Source organism: Mesocricetus auratus, unplaced genomic scaffold (assembly GCF_017639785.1).
Source record: "Mesocricetus auratus isolate SY011 unplaced genomic scaffold, BCM_Maur_2.0 Super-Scaffold_100033, whole genome shotgun sequence".
Classification (NCBI taxonomy): Eukaryota; Metazoa; Chordata; class Mammalia; order Rodentia; family Cricetidae; genus Mesocricetus; species Mesocricetus auratus.
The window spans coordinates 2,157,781-2,178,304 of NW_024429213.1; the positions used below are offsets into that span (position 1 = coordinate 2,157,781).

General features: G+C 39.3%; 1 protein-coding gene across 8 annotated transcripts in view; it reads right to left on the reverse strand.

The window, feature by feature from the left end:
- The window catches only part of Jade3 (jade family PHD finger 3), a 137,116-nt gene that overhangs the window by 19,632 nt on the left and 96,960 nt on the right, over window positions 1–20,524 (reverse strand). For all 8 annotated transcript variants that reach the window (XM_021222769.2, XM_021222768.2, XM_040733713.1 and 5 more), the window contains 2 exons: window positions 16,426–16,637; window positions 7,053–7,220 (listed from right to left, as the gene is read on the reverse strand). In XM_021222769.2, the coding sequence (XP_021078428.1) occupies window positions 7,053–7,220; window positions 16,426–16,637 (380 nt within the window). The remainder of the gene's footprint in view (window positions 1–7,052; window positions 7,221–16,425; window positions 16,638–20,524) is intronic.

Genomic DNA, 20,524 nt, shown 5'->3' on the forward strand with positions numbered 1-20,524 from the left:
GCAGAGGCAGGTGAATCTTTGTGAGCTCCAAGTTGGTCAAATAGTGAGACCCTGTCTTTAAAAAAAAAGTAAGAAATAAAATATAAAGAACAACTACCACAGTGGGCAAGTCATTGCTCACTTTATTCATTCATTCATTTCCTTGTTTATTTATGCTTTTTTGAGACAGGGTTTCTCTGTGTAGCTCTGACTGTCCTAGAACTCACTTTGTAGACCAGGCTGGCCTCAAACTCACAGAGATCGGCCTGCCTCTGCCTCCCAAGTGCTGGGATCAAAGGTTTGTGCCACTACCACCCGATGCTCTCTTTATTTTTAACAGCCTAAAATCAGAGACCCAAAGCAGAATGGATAAATAGTATATCCATATAATGGTAAGCTACTAAGCAATGTAAATTAAACTACTGACATATATTGGAGTGCTAGAGGGACAGAAAAGTATACTCTATGAATTCCATTTACATGAAGCTTAAAGATACACAAACCTCATCTATACTGATAAAAATAAAAAATGGTTGTTATTCTCAACAAATAGGGAAAGGGCTTTCTGGGATCTCCTGGCCTGGGGACTGCAGCCAGGTTGACTCACCCCTGAAGGACCAAGCAAACAGGAGTCTGCTGAGAGTGCTGGCCTACTCCTGCCCCTACTCAGGGCAGAGTTGAGCTGTGGCCCCCACCCCGGGCCGACTTCCTTCCTCTTGCCCTTTCTGGGATCTCCTGGCCAGGCGACTGCAGGCAGGCCTACTCGCCCCCAGAGGAACAAGGAACAAGGAGCCTGCGGAGAGTATCCCTCTACTCCTGCCCCCACTCAGGGCAGAGAAGAGGGAGTGCCTGAGACCCACCTGCACCCACCATGAGACCCATCAGATTATTAGACCTGCTTGCACCCACCGGAAAAGAACCTTGGACCTGTACCCACCAGAAAAGGAAGAGACCCCACCTGTACCCACTGGACGAAGGGATGGGAAGATAGCAATGTAAGAACATATTCAACAGCAGAAAAACAAATATGATGATACCAGAGTATAGGGACTGTACACCAGCAAGACCTGAACATTCCAACACAGATGAAGCAGAAGAGAATGACCTTAAAAACAACTTCATGAAGATGATAGAGACCCTAAAAGAAGAAATGAGAAAATCTTTTAAGGAAATGAAGAAAAGACAAACCAAAAATTGCAAAAAACCGATTCAAACAGTGCAAGGTTTGAAAGCTGAAATAGAGACAATAAAAAAAAAAACACAGCGAAGGAATGCTGGAATTAGAAAAGGTGAGTAAATAATCAGGAACTTCAGATGCAAGCATAAGCAACAGAATACAAGAGTTGGGAGACAGAATCTCAGGTGTTGAACATTCATTAGGAGAAATAGATTCACTGACTAAAGAAAATCTTAAGTCCAACAAATCCCTAACACGAAATATCCAGGAAATATGGGACACTGTGAAAAAGCCAAATCTAAGAATAATATGGATAGAAGGTGAAGAAACCCAACTCAAAGGTGCAGAAAACATATTCAACAAAATCATAGAAGAAAACTTTCCCAACTTAAAGAAAGACATGAGCCTACAGAACACCAAATAGAGTGGACCACAAAAAAGTCCCCTTGCCACATAATAATCAAAACCCCAATCATATAGAATAAAGAAAGAATATTAAGAGCAGCAAAGGAAAAAAGCCAAGTAACATATAATAAAGGCAAACCTATCACCCACACCTGACTTCTCCATGGAAACCCTGAAAGTCCTGGATAGATATTCTACCAACACTAAGAGACCACAGATGCCAGTCCAGACTACTATACCCAGCAAAGCTTTCAATCACTATAGATGGAGAAAACAAGATATTTCAAGACAAAACCAGATTTAAACAATACATATTCACTAATTCAGATGTATAGAAAGTATTGGACGGAAAACATCAACCTAAGGAAGGTAACTACGCTCACAAAAACATAGGCAATAGACAATAACAACTTTACCAAAAGCCAAAAGAAAAAGCAGGGTAAATCCACAAACAATAACACCACCACCAACAAATGAAAAACAAACACTCAATGGTCCTTAATCTCCCTCATAGTAATGGTCTTAATTTGCCTATAAAAAGACACAGGCTAACAGAATGGATACGAAGACAGAATACATCCTTCTGCTGCATACAAGAAACACACCTCAACTTCAAAGACAGACATTACCTAAGAGTAAAGGGTTGGGATAAGATTTTCTAATCAAATGGACCCAAGAAACAAGCTGGTGTAGCTATCCTAGCATTGAACAAATTAGACTTTAAACTAAAATCAATCAAAAGAGATGAAGAAGGTCGTTTCATATTCAGCACAGGAAAAATCCATCAGGAAGAAGTCTCAAATCTGAACATCTATGCCCCAAACACAAAGGCATCCACATTCGTAAAAGAAACATTACTAAAACTCAAATCACACATAAGACCTCACACAGTTATAGTGGGAGACTTCAACACCCCATTCTCACCACTAGACAGGATCACCAGACAGAAACTTAACAAAGAAACTAACAGAAGTTATGACCCGATTGGATTTAACAGATATCTATAGAACATCTCATCCAAACACACAAGAATATACCTTCTTCTCAGAGCCACTTGGGACCTTCTCTAAAATCGACCACATACTTGGCAATATAGCAAACCTCAAAAGATACAAAAAATTGGAATAACCCCCTGTATCTTATCGACTACCATGCTTTAAAATTAGAATTCAACAGCAACACAAATTGCAGAAACCCTATAAACTCATGGAATTTAAACAATGTGCAATTGCGCCTTTCCTGGGTCAAGGAAGAAATAAAGAAAGAAATGAAAGACTTCCTAGAATTCAATGAAAATGAAGACACAACATACCCAAAGTTATGGGACACTTTGAAAGCAGTACTAAGAGGAAAGTTCATAGCACTAAGTGTTCATATGAAGAAACTGGAGAATAGTTACACTAGAGAATTAACAGCACCAAAAGGCAGAGAGAGAACATGCAAATTAACAAAATCAGGAATGAAAAGGGGGACATAGTAACAGACATGGAGGAAAAACAGAGAATCTTCAGGTCATACTTTGAAAACCAGTACTCCACAAAATATGAAAATTTAAAGGAAATGGACAATTTTCTGGATAGATATCACTTACCAAAATCAAATCCAGAACAGACAAGCAATTTAAATAGACCTATCACACCCAATGAAATAGAAGCAGTCATCAAAAGTCTCCCAACCAAAAAAAGCCCACGCCCAAATGGCTTCAGTGAAGAAGTCTACCAGAAATTCAAAGAACTGATTCCAATACTCCTCAAATTGTTCCACACAATAGAAGCAGATGGTTCGTTGCCAAACTCTTTTTATGAGGCTACAATTACCTTGATACCCAAGCCATACAAAGACACAACTACTCAGCAGACAAAAAACAATGGAATCTTAAATTTGCAGACACTAGAAGAAACCATCCTGAGTGAGGTAACCCAGTCACAAAAAGACAAATATGGTATGTACTCACTCATATATGGATTTTAGACATGGACCAGGATAGTTCCAGTCTGCAATGCCACTGACAGAGAGTCTGGGAAACAGGAAAGAACTAAAGGGAGATATGCATGGTACCCCAGAGAAGAGGAATGAGGCAAGATCTTCTGAACAGATTGGGAACATGGTGAGGGGTGGCAGGGAGTGGGAGCTGGGAAGAAGAGAGGGGGGAGAAGAGGAAGAGAGAGTAGGTCATGGGGGAACAGGAAGGTTGAGTGGGGGATAGGATAGGGGGGAAGATGGACTCATAGGTTAGAAGACAGATCTGGCACCAGTGAGACCTCTAGTGATCAAAAGGGATGACACCAACCGGCAAGCTAAGCAATAGTGGACAGACCACCTTGAATGCCCATTCCTGACAATGAACTTGATGTCTATAACCATCCTGGAGCCTTCATCCAGTGACTGATGGAAGCAGAGGCAAACACCCACAGTTAAAGAACTTTGAATCTTTAAAGAAAGAAATTAAAGAAGATACCAGAAAATGGAAAGATCTCCCATGCTCTTGGATAGATAAGGATCAACATAGTAAAAATGGCAATCTTGCCAAAAGCAATCCACAGATTCAATGCAATCCCCATCAAAATCCCAGCACAATTCTTCGCAGACCTTGAAAGAACAATAATCAACTTTATATGGAAAAACAAAAGACCCAGGATAGCCAAAACAACCCTGGACAATAAAGGAATTTCCGGAGGCATCACCATCCCTGACTTTGAGCTCTATTATAGAGCTATAGTCCTGAAAACAGCTTGGTACTGGCATAAAAATAGACAGGTAGACCAATGGAATCGAATTGAACACCCTGATACTAACCCCCACACCTACGAACACTTGATTTTTTGATAAAGAAGCTAAAATTACACAATGGAAAAAGAAAGCGTCTTCAACAAATCATGCTGGCATAACTGGATATCTACATGTAGAAGACTGCAGATAGATCCATGTCTATCACCATGCACAAAACTTAAGTCCAAATGGATCAAAGATCCTAACATAAATCCAGCCACACTGAGCCTCTTAGAAGAGAAAATGGTAGGTACCCTTGAACGAATTGGTACAGGAGACCTCTTCTTGAACTTCATACCAGTAGCACAGACACTGAGATCGACAATTAATAAATGGGACCTCCTGAAACCGAGAAGCTTCTGCAAGGCAAAGGACACAGTCAACAAGAGAAAAAGGCAGCCCACAAAATGGGAAAAGATATTCACAGACCCCACATCTGACCGAGAGTTTATCTCCAAAATTTACAAAGAACTCAAGAAACAAACCTTCAAAACACCCAAGGATCCAATTAAAAAGTGGGGTGCAGAACTAAATAGAGAATTCTCAATAGAGGAGTCTAAAATGGCCAAGAGACACTTGAGAAAGTGTTCAACATCCTTAGCCATCAGGGAAATGCAAATCAAAACAACTCTGAGATACCATCTCACTCCCATCAGAATGGCTAAAATCAAAAACAGCAAAGACAGTTTGTGCAGGAGAGGATGTGGAGAAAGGGGAACATTCCTCCACTGCTAGTGGGAGTGCCAAATCGTACAGTCACTTTGGAAATCAATATGGAGATTCCCCAGGAAAATGGGAATCAGTCTACTACAAGATCCAGCAATTCCACTCTTAGGCATATACCAAAAAGATGTGCATTTATACAAGGATATCTGTTCCACTATGTTCATAGCAGCATTATTTGTAATAGCCAGAACCTGGAAGCAACCTCGATGCCCCTCAACTGAAGAGTGGATAGAGAAATGTGGTACATTTACACAATGGAGTACTACTCAGCGGGAAAAACAATAGAATCTTGAAATTTGCAGGCAAATGAATGGCACTAGAAGAAACCATTCTGAGTGAGGTAACCCAGTCACAAAAAGACAATCATTGTACGTACTCACTCATATATGGATTCTAGACATGAAGCAGGGGAGTGCCAGCACACAATCCTACCGCCAGAGAGTCTGGGAAAAAGGGAGGACCCTAAGAGAGATATGCATGGTACCTCAGAGAAGGGGAACGGGACAGGATGTCCTGAGTGGACTGGGAGCATGGGGGGAGGGGACAGGGAGCTGGGGAAAAGTGAGGGGGAGAAGAAGAGGGGAGGGGAGGACATGGGGGAGCAGGAAGGTTGAGTCGGGGGAAGAATAGAGGAGAGCAGGATGAGAGATAACATAATAGAGGGGGTCATTATAGGTTTGAGGAGAGATCTGGCACTAATGAGATTTCCAGAGATCTACAAGGATGACACCAACTGGCAAACTAAGCAATAGTAGAGAGGCTAGCTTAAATGTCCTTCCCGATAATGAGATTGACAGCTACCTTGTATGACATCCTAGAGCCTTCATCCAATGGCTGATGGAAGCAGAGGCAGACAACAACAGCTAAACACTGAACTGAACTCCTAGAAACCAGTTGCAGAGAGGGAGGAGTGATGAGCAAAGGAATCAAGACCTGGCTGGTGAAACCCAGAGAGGCAGCTGACCTGAACAAGGGGGAGCTCATGGACTCCAGGCTGATGACTGAGAGGCCAGCATGGAACTGATCCAGACTCCCTGAACGTGGCTGTCAGTGAGAAGGCCTCGGCAATCTTTGGGACCTCGGGTACTAGATCGGTATTTATCCCTGGCATCCAAATGGACTTTGGGAGCCCATTCCACATGGAGGGATGCTCTCTCAGTCTGCACACATGGGGGGAGGGCCTATGTCCTGCCCCATATGATATGACAGACTTCAGAGATCCCCCATGAAACGCCTCACCCTTCCTGGGGAGTTGAGTAAGCATTGGGTGGGGGATTGGGCTATTTGGTGGGGGGCAGGGGAGGAGGGGTATGAGAGGGAGCTGGGATTGACAAGTGAAGCAAGATTGTTTCTAATTTAAATAAAAAAAGAAAGGGAAAGGAGGGGATATGAGGGAACCTTCCAGGATGCTATTTGTATATATCTGTGGCATTTCATGTCTTAATCTAATTTGTGGCTACAGGTATTATAAGATAAAGTTTACTTTAAAAAGTGTTTCTCAAACGTTTGTCTTTTTATAAAAAAGTAGTGTTATTTTTTTAAAATCACAAATAGTTTTAAATATTATGCACATATGTGTTTGAGAATGTGTATATATACGTATATAGGTTACTCTGGAGGCCAGAGGCCATCAATTACCTGGGAGGCGGAATTAAAGGCAGTCAGTTGTGAGCTGCCTGACATACTACTGGAACTGAACTCAAATCCTCTACAAGAGCAGTATGTGATTCTAACAGCTATGCCATCTCCACCTCCTGCACTCTGGTCTTTTATGCCTCTTTTCTCATACAAGGTTATCAAATACCCGTGAAAGTAGCATCCACTAATACATAAGTATATGCTAACATGCACATTTGTGTCCACAGAGATTTGAGGTAGGACGAAAATTTCAGAAATACATGTGAGAAGAAAGCATTTCCATGACAAGTCTTAGTCTATCTAAACATCATGGGAAGCACCCTGGAGAAAATGGACCCAGATTTGAATGGCTTCTTACCTCTGGAATCCACAAGGCACAGCTGACATGAGCCCATCTAGTTCCTGTTCTGGTGGTCTTCATAGCTCCGCCTTTCTTAGGACATAAAATACACTGTGGATAAATGCCCAGGACACAGGAGCGACATAACCAGCTGCCTTCTGGAATCTTAAGAATGCCATAGCAAGCCTATAGGCACAAGGAAGAGAGGGAAGAATTGTTAGTGTCTTTGTATTAGCACTAATACCCATTTTGACACACTTAAGAGAACAATCTCTCGTTTGGGGAGAAAGACATATATAACCGAGTATGTTCTTATCCTGAATTTAGCATTTTTTTTGGCTTTTCAACACAGGGTTTCTCTGTGTAGCTTTGGAGCTTGTCCTGGAACTCTCTATGTAGATCAGGCTGGCCTCAAACTCACAGAGATCTGCCTGCCTCTGCCTCCCAAATGCTGGGAATAAAGGTGTGTGTCACCACTGCCCACTGCCCAGCCTCTTTAAATTAAAAATTTTTTTTACTGAAAATACTCTTTTTCCTGTTTTTCAAACTGTCTTCAATGTTTATATAACAGGTCAGCAAAGCAGTAATGAAGTAATTTCAACATGTCATGTACTATTGTGATCAAGAAAAAAAGGTGCTGGAGCACAAATAAGCTAATGTTTATAAAGAGTCTAATAGCACCTGGTGCATTAAAAAATATTTAGCAAATTGTAGAAATTATTTGCTTGGATTGGACCCAAAGATTTGTGAATTGAATCACAATAATCCACAATGAGTTCTGGGAGCCTTTTTTGTAGTGAGAGATCCAACTAGTTGCACCTGTGACCAGGGAAAGCAGCTAGGTGTGGATCCTTGGAGCTGGAACTTGCGGGCATCGGTTTCTCATGTAAGTGACTTCTCCCTGAATAAAATTAACCTATATTGATCCAAGTCCCATGTGTCTTAATCTGTGCATCTACATTTTTTAATTCTTTATGGAATGATACTGGAAAATAAACAACTCAGGGAGATGGAAGATTACTTAGAAATTATTCTAGATCCCCCATCTTCAATTTTGTTCATTTTCCCTCTTTATTACTTTAACCTATTTCAGAGGAAAACTAGGTGCGTCTAGGTTCCTCCCATCGATGATTATACCCCATACAGTCAACTGATGATTATACCCCATGCAGTCAACTGATTGACCTTAGCAGTTACAAAATTTGTGGGTTCCAAGAGATTCATCCTTAGGTGGTACTCATCTCCTTTCCATTTCATACCATGCTTCCTTTTCCATCTTTCAGACCAAATTCCTGGATTTTTATTATCCACTTACCTTCATCCACTGGTCCCTGGTACTTGCTTCTTACACTGATGTTGAACTTCCTTTCCATCCCTACCCTCAACACTACTGCTCTAATCATCTCCTTGTCACACTCTTCTAAAATATATTTATTTCTAATTATGTTTATTCATTTTCACGCCTTTAACCCTTACTGTATTTCATTATCAGATTCTGAAATCAAGCACAGCAGCAAATCTTCCAACGATTTCTTCTGTTCTTATGTCGTTTGCCTGCCATCACCTAAACTAGGTGTTGGCTACTATTTAAGATCTGTTTTATAAGGATAATACACTGAGAATGTTTTTCACATTTTAAAGAGTTGTAAGAGGAAAAGGAATATAGAGACCATATGCAGTTGGCAAAGTCTAAAGTGTTCCTGACCCTTTAAAGAAAAGGTTTGAAACACACACAACACACACAAAAGAAAAGGTTTGGTGGCCTCTGCTTTGGAGTTTGTACCTCCTCACACCTTACTATTTCTTCTCATCTCCCATTTCAGCTAAACACATGGAATATAATTTGTATAGGAGGCCTCTCAGTTTTCTCCATAACTGTCCACTCGAATTCTCATGTCCATGTGTCTTGTATATGCCCTACTGCCTGACTCTTTCTACTTCATGTGCTTTCCCTCATCAACCACACAGCATCTGTATTCTTTTATCATAGTTTTGTTCTTGTGATTCATAACCTTAGTGAGAATGGAAGGTCACTAAGCATAGCTTTCATCTTTGATTTATATCAAATGCCCCTTCCCCTGCTTAATTTGAGTAGGTGGGTTGTGAGAACAAATTATGAATAATTTGGCTCAAGAACACAAGTTGAACTTCCAACTAGGCTGGACTTGAACTAGGCAGGGCATCATTTTATAACGTTCCTACCTTTGAAACCCCTTTTCTCTGAGACCTAGAATGTTGCCAGGAAATAACAAAAATTCCTCCCCAAATTGGAGCCTGTTTCAGGTCAGTGGTTGGTTCTAAGAATGCTTATGGTCATTCTAGGGAGCACAAAATAATTTACAGAGTAGGCTCCTTTATAGATATAATAGTCATAAGACCATAAAAGCTTATATATCATGATTATCAACTTTTCATGTATCATAAATGATGATGGTTGTAAATTCTGTTGAGAAAATAGCATATGCTTGCTAATGTTTTAAGGATAATTTCAGGATGTCAGACTCAATGTCAATTATATTCATGACAGCTATTAAAACTACAGTTATGTGCTATTTGATAAATTTAATCCAATCTCAATCTAAGTATTCAATATTTATACTAAGAAGGACTTGGAATAGTTTTAATTAACTTTCACATACTTTTTTAATGAAAAATTACATTGTATGATGTTAAAATCTAAAGTCTATTGATACAAACTTCTAAAGTAATATATTGTCACTGAAGAACAAACACTGAACACGATGCGGTGGAGCAAAAAAGATAAATTATGTTCAATAAGTCCAGATGTCAATATGCCACTATTGTTTTAAAGAGTATACTAATATTCTACACTATTAAGAGACTCTATAGCCAACAGAGGGAGCTCTAACCTAAGTAGCTACTTATGATCCAAGTATACCTACTTTATAAGAATCTCAGTATTTTACCCATACGCTTCCTGTTTTTTGAGACATCATGTATACATATGTATGTATATATATGCATATATATATATGTGATTGTGTGTGTGTGTGTGTGTGTGTGTGTGTGTGTGAACACACACACCCTGATTGGCCTGGAACTTGCTATGTAGCCCACCAAACTCATGAATCTCCTGCTTCAAGTACACTGCCATGCCCAAATTGGAAGATACTCTTTTTATGAAATTTCATATGCTAATAAATCCCTAGCACCCACATATATCAGTTTATAGTCTACAAGGCCCAGTCAGCTGTTACTGACAACATATGAGAGGATTATCATTTATAGTGATGTGGTATGTTTCTAAAACAAATACCATATTCTTGGGGGGCAGGTAATATGTTACAGCTAATTTTGTTAGTTAAAAGAACCTGAAAATATTTCTTTAATAGTTTGTCCTAATTGTAAAAGACAAGCATAGAAAATATATACAGATGACCTTTGTCTTATTTCTTTCAAACCTACTACAAATTCAATAATTATTTGAAATTTCTTTGATAAGAAATATTATGAACTTCAGAACTGTTTATATCTTAGGAAAGTTAAATATATGGTATATTATAAGCCCGGTGGCACCAGGGACAACACCATATAATACGTCAGTATTTCTCTAAAAAAATGAGTAGTTACATAAAATGGGTAAACAACCTCATATTAGTGAAGTTCTGGTATTATCCACTAATTAGTTCTGGTTCAGAATTTCAACTAAAAGTAAAATCTTAAGAGATTTTTTAATTCTTAAGATTTTACTCTTCAGAGAAATTATATGTATCAGAGAGCCTATGGACCTGTATTTTTTATTAATTTTAAATAGCTTGCTTCACATGTCAATCTCAGTTCCCTCCCCTCCTCCCGTACCCCCCCCAACATCCCCCCAGCTTCCCACCCTATCCCCACTTCCTTCCACACAGGGGATATCTAGAATCTGTTGTTTCACTCAGGGCATGGTCTAGGCACTCCCCTAAGAGTCCAGGCTGAAGCTGGGCGTTAGTGGTGCATGCCTTTAATCCCAGCACTCGGGAGGCAGAGGCAGGCAAATCTCTGTGAGCTCGAGGCTAGGCTGAACCAAGAGCCTCCAAAATAATACAGAGAAACCCTGTCTTGTAAAACCAAAAAAAAAAAAAAAAGAGTCCAGGCTGAGAGAGCATCCCTCTTTGTGTTATGGACACATGATGTCTGTATGCCAGGGATAAACACTGATCTACTGCTCAGGGCCCCATAGGTTGCCCAGGCCTCCTCACTGACTCTCACACTCAGGGGGTCTGGATCAGTCCCATGCTGGCCTTCAAGCTGTCGGTCTGGGGTCCAAGAGCTCTCCCCTGTTCAGATCAGCTGTCTCTGCTGGTTTAGCCAGCCCATTCTTTGCCAATTTGCTCACCTGTATTATCAGATACTTTAAGTTCATAGTTAAGTCATAAAAATTTTGTTTCTACTGAAAATAAAATACAAATGTCAATAACTGATACAATTAAAAATGAAATTCCTAAATTCACCATTTTAAAGATAGAAGTAAATAAAGAAAAAGGCTAAATTGGTGTGGTGGTCTGAATAATAATGGCACCCATAGGAGTGGCCTTGTTGGAGAAGTATGTCACTAGGGTGGGCTTTGAGATTTCAAAAGCCCATGTACGTGCTCTCTCTGTCTCTCTCTCTTCTCTGTGTCTGTCTGTCTGTCTGTCTGTCTGTCTGTCTGTCTGTCTCTCTCTCTCTCTCTCACACACACACACACACACACACACACACACACACGCGCGCGCGCGTGTGCTCAATTCCCCCAACCCCCATGGATCAGGATGTAGCTCTCAGCTACTGCTCCAGTGCCTGCCTGCCACCATGCACCCTGCCATGATAATACTAACCTTCTGAAACTGAAAGCAATTAAATGCTTTCTTTCATAAGAGTTGTCTTGGTCATGGTGTCTCTTTACAACAATAGAACAGTGACTAAGATAACTAGATACAAAAAATTTCTGAGTTCCTCCTACGACACAGAGGACTAAGGTTAGGTGGTCCAGAGAAGGCCTAAGTCCTGGCTGTTTTCCATTACCTATGTTATGTAGGCTCATCAGTCTATTAGTTTTGACCAAAATCATCTTTTGAGACTAAAAATAATCCTTTTAGGGTTGATGGAATTAATCAGAAGTTTATTAGTTTGTCAGAAGACCTTAACATATGTGCCTTTTTTTCCTTCTATACACCCAGCTCACGGCTTTTCCTACTCCACTCCTCTATTCTTTTTTTCCACTGCTCTATTCTTTTTTTTTTTTTAGAATTTCAAGACAGGGTTTCTCAGTATTGTTTTGGAATCTGCCCTGGCACTTTCTCTGTAGATCAGGTTGACCTCGAACTCACAGAGATCCACCTGCCTCTGCCTCCCGAGTGCTGGGATTAAAGGCGTGCACCACCACCGCCTGGGCCACTCCTCTATTCTTAAAGTATTCATGGATGGTTCCAAAATATTTTGCCCACTTTGACTACTTGCCATGAACATATTCTCTTCTGACTGAACAGCCCTCTCTGGTTTACATGACTTCTGTTTTTTTCTTATTTATTTTTAAATTTAAATTTAAATTAGAAACAAGGTTGCTTCACAAGTCAGTTCCAGGTCCCTCTCCATTTCCCTCCCCTCCTCTCGTGACCTCCCCCCAGCCCTTCCCCAATAATCCCTCATTTCCCCAGGGAGGGTGAGGACCTTCATAGGGGTTCCATAGTCTGTCATTTCATCCAGGGCAGGGCCTAGACCCTCCCCTAAGAGTTCAGGGTGAGAGTGCATCTCACATTGTTGGATGGGAGTCCAAAGTCCATTTGTATACCCGGGATAAATACTGATCTACTGCCCAAGGCTCAATAGATTACCTAGGCCTCCTCACTGACACCCACAATCAGGGGGTCTTGATCAGTCCCATGCTGGATTCCCAGGCATCAGTCTGGGATTCAAGAGTTAACCCTTGTCAGGTCAGCTGTTTCTGGGGGTTAAACCAGCCCAGTCTTAATCCCTTTGGTCATCAGTCCTCCCTCTCTGTCACTGGATTTCTTGAGTTCAGCTCAGTGCTTAGCCGTGGGAGTCTGCCTCTTCTTCCATCAGCCACTGAATGAAGGTTCTGTTTCCCAGCCTCTCTGGCCATGGGATTGTAGGCTGGCACTCCCCAGATCTATGTCTAAAATCCATATATGAGAGAGTACATGCCATGTTTCTCTTTTTGTGACTGGGTTACCTCACTCAGGATGGTTTCTTCAAGTGCCATCCATCTGCCTGCAATTCTCAGGCTTCCATTGTTTTTATCTGCTGAATAGTACTTCATTGTGTAAATGTACCACATTTTCTCTATCCACTCTTCAGGTGAGGGGCAACTAGGTTGCTTCCAAGTTCTGGCTATTACAAATAATGCTGCTATGAACATAGTGGAACAGACATCCTCGTTGTATGAATGGGCATCTTTTGGATATATGCCTAAGAGTGGAGTTGCTGGGTCTTGTGGTAGGTTTCTTCCCATTTTTCTGAGGAATCTCCATACTGATTTCCAAAGTGGCCGAACCAGTTGGCACTCCCACCAGCAATGGAGGAATGTTCCCCTTTTACCACATCCTCTCCAGCATAAATTGTCATTGGTGTTTTTGATTTTAGCCTTTATGATGGGAGTGAGATGGTATATCAGAGTTGTTTTGATTTGCATTTCCTGGATGGCTAAGGATATTGAGCACTTTCTCAAGTGCCTCTCAGCCATTTTAGACTCCTCTATTGAAAATTCTCTATTTAGTTCTGCAGCCCACTTTTTAATTGGATCCTTTGGTGTTTTGGAGACTTCCTTCTTGAGTTCTTTGTAAATTTTGGAGATCAGCCCTCTGTCAGATGTGGGGTTAGTGAATATTTTTTCCCATTCTGTGGGCTGCCTTTTTGTCTTGCTGACTGTGTCCTTTGCCTTACAGAAGCTTCTCAGTTTCAGGAGGTCCCATTTATTAATTGTTGATCTCACTGTGCTACTGGTGTTATGTTCAGGAAGCTGTCTCCTGTACCAATTCATTCAAGGGTACCACCCACTTTCTCTTCTAAGAAGTTCAGTGTGGCTGGATTTATGTTAAGGTCTTTGATCCATTTGGACTTAAGGTTTGTGCATGGAGATAGACATGGATCGATCTGCATTCTTCTACATGCCAGCCTCCAGTTATGCCAGCACCATTTGTTGAAGATGCTTTCTTTTTTCCATTGTATATTTTTAGCTTCTTTGTCAAAGACCAGATGTTCATACATGTGTGGGTTAATATAAGGGCTTTCAATTCGATTCCATTGGTCTACCTGCCTATTTTTGTGCCAATATCAAGCTGTTTTCAGGACTATAGCTCTATAATAGAGCTTGAAGTCAGGGATAGTGATGCCTCCGGACGTTGCCTTGTTGAACAGGGTTGTTTTGGCTATCCTGGTTCTTTTGTTTTTCCATACAAAATTGATTATTGTTCTTTCAAGGTCTGTGAAGAATTGTGCTGGGATTTTAATGGGGATTGCCTTGAATCTGTAGATTGCTTTTGGCACGATTGCCATTTTTACTACATTGATCCTACCTATCCAAGAGCATGGGAGATCTTTCCATTTTCTGAGGGCTTCTTTAATTTCTTTCTTTAAAGATTCAAAGTTCTTGCAGGTCTTTCACTTGTTTGGTTAGCGTTACCCCAAGGTATTTTATGTTGTTTGTGGCAATTGTAAAGGGTGATGTTTCTCTGATTTCTTTCTCAGCCCTCTCATCATCTGTATTTTACTTATTAAGATTCAGCAAGGGAGCCAGACATTGTTGGCACACACGTTTAATCCCAACACTTGGGAGGCAGAGGCAGGCGGATATCTGTGAGTTTGAGGCCATCCTGGTCTACAGAGTGAGTTCCAAGACAGCCTCCAAAAACAATACAGAGAAACCCTGTCTCAAAAACCAAAAAAAAAAAAAAAGATTCAGCATGGGTTCCACTTATTGGAAATTGCTCTTTTTTTAAACCTTTATTTCTTCCATGCATTTCCACATGGATTTATAATCTATAAAATCACCTGGCACTCTGGTAAAATGAGAGTTTCTTTTTAGTCATTATACTATGGTTTTCCTGAGGACAAGGGCAGGAAGCATATCTGGTTCTTTATCACTGGGTCACCATAATATAGCACAGCCCTGGCTCACTGATGGTACTTAGTATGTTTACAGTATACTGGATAAACTAGTAATATGAATAAAATATACATGTTCAGAAGAGTAAAAATTCAGTTAGGTAGAAGTCAAGAATTGAATTGGACTACAGCTTGGAAGATATGTACACTTGGATAAGGTAGACAAGACTGGGTATGTGTATGTTCATGTGTACATGGGTACTTGTATGTGTGTGTAGAGGTCAGATGTCAATGCTGAATGTCTTCTGGAATTGCCCTCCACCTTGTTTATTGAACTAGGATTTCTCAAAGAACTTGGAGCTTGATTCAGCTAGATTGGCTGGTCAGCAAGTACCAAGGATCCTCCTATTTCTGCCTCTCCCTGTGTGCCCCTGTACATGTGTTTTGGGAACTCAGGTTCTCATGCTTTGGCAGCAATTACTTCACCAACTGAACCATCTCTAGCTCTCAGAAGAGATTTTTAAATTCAGACATGACTATAAAATGGAGATAGGATAGTGTTAGCTATATTTATTTCTGTACTACTTTAAGTGACCTTGTTTCACCACAGAACAGAGCACAGGGTATGGGCAAGTGTTGAAATGAGTGCCAATGTCATTAGCGTTAACATTATGAATATAACAGTGTGACAGAATGAATGTCAAATAACTAACTTGGGTAAAGTCACTTAACCTTTTCTATTATTGTTTGTAATACTAAGGTGTTAAGACAGTCCTTTAGAGTCCTAGACTATGTGGTCCCTAAAAGCAGGGTTGACATAGGTTTCTGGGAATAGGTAGAGCCTTGGGTACTAAAGTACAGATGTTGCCTTCTACATATATGTTACTGATAATGGGTCAGTGATGATGTCCTAAAGATTCTAAGGCAGAGGAAAATCTCCAATGTAGAGGAGAGTCTCCTATGCAAGAAGTATAGGGACTTCCTGAGTGATCAAATGAGAAAATCTCAATGGTCTAGACATGAAATGACACAATAAAGACCTCAGTTTAGCCTCTTGGGGGAACATTAGTAGGTAAAGCAGCTTAGAGATCCTAAGAATTAGTGTTTCTAGAGAAGTACTGAAGAACAGCAGAGCCTAATTTTTATTTTCACTTTTAAATATAAAACATTGCCTAGATATGACCAATGAGATGGTTCATCAAATAAGGGCACGTGGACTAAACCTGATGATCTTAGTTTAATTTCCAGAACCCCCAACACTAGAAGAACCAACTCCTAAAGTTGCCTTTTGATTTTGACAATAATGTTGACCTTGTATGAGGGGGTAGTTTCCATTTTCACTAACCTGATGCACACAGACGTTACACTTATCACAGAATACCATATCATTCCCTTCCTCACTGTCTGGCGACTGGCATACATCACAGATCACATCTTCATCATATTCTATTCCTAGTCCTTCTTCTGTCTCAATAGCATGGTTCATATTTTCGTGACAGTGGCGTTCCAGAACTTCTATTGTCTTTTCCATAAGAGTCTCATCAATTGGCCCATAACCTGCACAAAAATAAAAATAATCAACCAACATATCTGTCAGCTGTCATTCCCAAATCATCCACTGCATGGGGTATGTAGGGTGTTAAAGGATAAAGCCATCTTCTTTCTGGTATAAAGCAACCAGACTTTAAAGAATTTTTTTTTGGTTTGTTTCTGGAGATAGCGTTCCTCTGTTTAGCGTTGGCTGTCCTGGGATTCGATCTGTAGACCAGGTTGGCCTTGAACTAACAGAAATTCACCTTCCTCCTGAGTGCTGGGATATGTTTGATATGTTAATGTTTGATATGTTAATGAAGAAATACATTTTAGGAAATATGACAGACCCTTTCATTTTTTTTTTTTTTTTACTAAATCCTAGTCAGGGGGGATAGTGAGATGGCTTCGTGGATAAAAGCACTTGCTGCTAAGTTTGATGACCTGATTTTCATCTCTGGGACCCTCATGGTGGAAGCAGAGAATCTACTCTTGAAAGTTCTCTTCCACACGCACGCATATGAGATATGTTATATGAGTACCCCCACACACAAATAAATATAAAATTAAAAATAAATCCTAGTCAGTCTCTGGATAAAACATTGATTTTCTGTTAGTCCTACTAAGTATAACTTTGAACATTTTAATTTGTAGCATTTAAATCTCTTACTTTTTTGAACACAAATAATGTTATTATTAGCAACTTAGCTTTACTAAGAACACCTAGTGGTTATACCAGGAATTTTTCACATGATAATGTATTTACCCATAAAAGAAAATTCTAGGTAGTATGTATACATGCCTATGTATATGAAATACTGTTTTTCAAACCTGATTTTTTTAAAAAATCAAATACTGTTTTTCAATGAAAAGCAGTAATAGAAACCTCTTAACAGTCACAAAGATTTAAATGTAATTCTGAAATTACCCCTTTTCTTTCTGATCCCTTTTTCTTTTTATACTTGTTTCTCCCCACCTTCCACTTTTAACCTAACTGAAAGATTCATAGGGCCAATGCTGGTAAAATCAAGTACTTTTCTTCTTAAGAGGATCAAGGATTTTTTTGGATATCATTTATTCTTAGAAACTAAGGAATAATTTTCAAAATGATTCAAAATAAATTTACCCAACAATATTTGTAATGTAAGACATCATAAAGAACTTTCAAATCTGTAAGAATTACCTTTTAAAATTACATCTACTTATGAAGCAAAAAGTTTACTCAGGCTTATTTTTCACCCTAGACATATCATATACACATGCATATACTTAACTACACACACATATATGTATATATTAAATACACACATATAGATATGTAGGAACAAAGAGTATAGTGTCTAGTCTGGGTATATCCCCAAAGAACTCTATATTTCATCACACAGATATTTGCATATTCATGTTTTTTACTGCTGCTCTATTGACAATAGCAAGGAAATGGAATCAGCTTAAATAAATGCCCAACTGATGAATGGATTATAAAAATATAATACATATATACAATAGAACTTTATCAAGCCATAAAGAAAAATGAGTATCATAGGAAAATGGACATAACTGGAAAATATTATATTAAGTGTGGTAACCTGGTGTCAGAAAGATAAACACCACGTTTTCACTCAAATGTGGAGCCTAGAGCTAATTTTAATATATTTATATTTATGTGACAGTGATTATGTGTAGAGTTCAGGAAAATAGAAAGGGACCTATGAGACAAGAAAAAAGAGGCCCTAATTAAGAAAGAAGGGTGGGAAAGGTAACAGAAAATGTGATTTGAAAACAGTGGGGAACAATAACAATTTAAGGGTTTAAACAGGGATGGGAAGTAGGGAGGTGAAGGATTGGGGACAGGGTCAACCAAAACTCAGTATGCATGAAAATGTTATAAAGAAACTCATTACTTTATAAGCTAATTTTAAAAAGCAGATTTATAGTCTAGTTAATAGAACTTGGATTCAAATTTAAACTTTATCTCATATTTGCTGTGTAAACTTTGTCATATTATTATTCTTATCTATAAATAAGGATAACACCAAACTCATTAACTTCTGAAGATGATGTATTTGCTCATTGCTTAGTATGGTACCCAGTATGTAGTCAGCACACACATTTTAAATTCTTTAATTTGAGCAAAAATACTTAATGTCATTTTTTCAAAGTTTATTTCAAGATCATTCATCCAAAAAAACCAAACCAAACCAAACCAAACCAAAACAACCTCAACAGAAGAGAATCCTCCCCAAAAACTCTTCTAAAAGGGCTGGAGAGATAGCTTACAGAACTTGTTCTTCCAGGGGACTCAGGATAAAGTCCCAGCACTCTAGTTCCAAGGAATTTGTTACCCCCTCCACCGCCCCTTGAGTTGAGGACTGAACTCAGGGCCTCAAGTGCTCTACCGCTGAGCAAAATCTCCAACCCCATTCCAAGGGATTTGATGCCTTCTTTAGGTCTTTGTAGATACCAGGCATGCATGTAGTACATATACACACATATAGGCAAAACTCTCATACACACAGAATAAAAACTAAAGTTCAAACAAACAAAAAACCTGTTTTTTGAGATTATAATATATTCACACCATTTCTCCCTCTAAGCCTTTTCATATACCTTCCCCCATTTTACTTTAAATCTATAGCTTTTTTCTATTAATTGTCGTTCCATGGATATATGCATATACATATATGTTGCTAAATATAACTCTGTTCAATCTGTATGATATTACATTTATATATGTTTTCAGGGTCAGCCATCTGGTACTGCATAACCAACCATTGTACTTTTCTCTATTTCTCTTGCTCTCAGCGTTCCTTAGTTGCCTGTAGTTTTGTGTAGTTTCATGTGAGCATGGCACAATAAACCCTAAAGATGCAACAGTGGTATACATACCTTGGCAGTAACCAATAACTCTCTAATTGAACTTAAAGCCCACTTAAGAAGAGGGAAACCATGCTAATTGGAAATCTAGATAATTACTTAGTACAAGCAAAGTCATGGATATTGGAGAACCTACAACCACTACTTTATTAAACCAGTACAATCCCTAACTACATTCTAAACAGTTGTCCTTATATCCACAGATAAGTGTAGTCTCCACCCTTCATCAAGGAAACTTGTCTTTCAAACAGAAGGAGACCACCACAGAAAAACATAACCAATCAAAATGCAGAGTTGTGGAGCTCAGTCTCAATTGATACATCTACAAAACATGTCCACTAAGGCTCAGAGAACAATGCAGCTGAGGGAGCAGGATGATTGTAAGAGCAAGAAGACCAGAGGGTTTGCTGTGAGATTGTGTCTCCTAGTGATATCAGAAGCTACACACACAAAATCTCACCAACATGACTACCTAAATGTGAACTGGACAAGGATGACACAAGTAGACATGCTAAAGTAGACAGGGGAAAAAATCCCATGAGGCCTCACCCCCTGACACAAAATAACCACCTCTTCTAAGATTAAATGAAATGTGTTATCTTGGATGGGATCCTAGACCAGAAAGAGATTAGTAGAGAAAGAATTGAAAGCCCAAAAAAGTATGGAACATCAAATAATGTGCTGGTTTCTTCATCCTGACAAATGCATCATGGCAAAGAAATATGTTAATATTAGGGACACAGAATATAGTTTAGGTATAATTTGTATTCTGTGTACTGAATGTCCATTTTTTCTGCAAATCAAACTATTCCATAATAAAAAGTAAAATCCTTATCAAAAGAGAACTAGTTGTAAAACATTGAACTTATAGGGCAGTTTCTTATCAAAGGGAACATTGTGATGATTATGTTATCTATGAATTCTATATGCATGCAAAATCATACACTGTGGTACTTGAATAGGTTGTCATACTCTGTTTTTGTCCCTCTTTTATTCCATTCTCTGTGATTTACACTCTAAATTGGCCACCTCCAATTCCT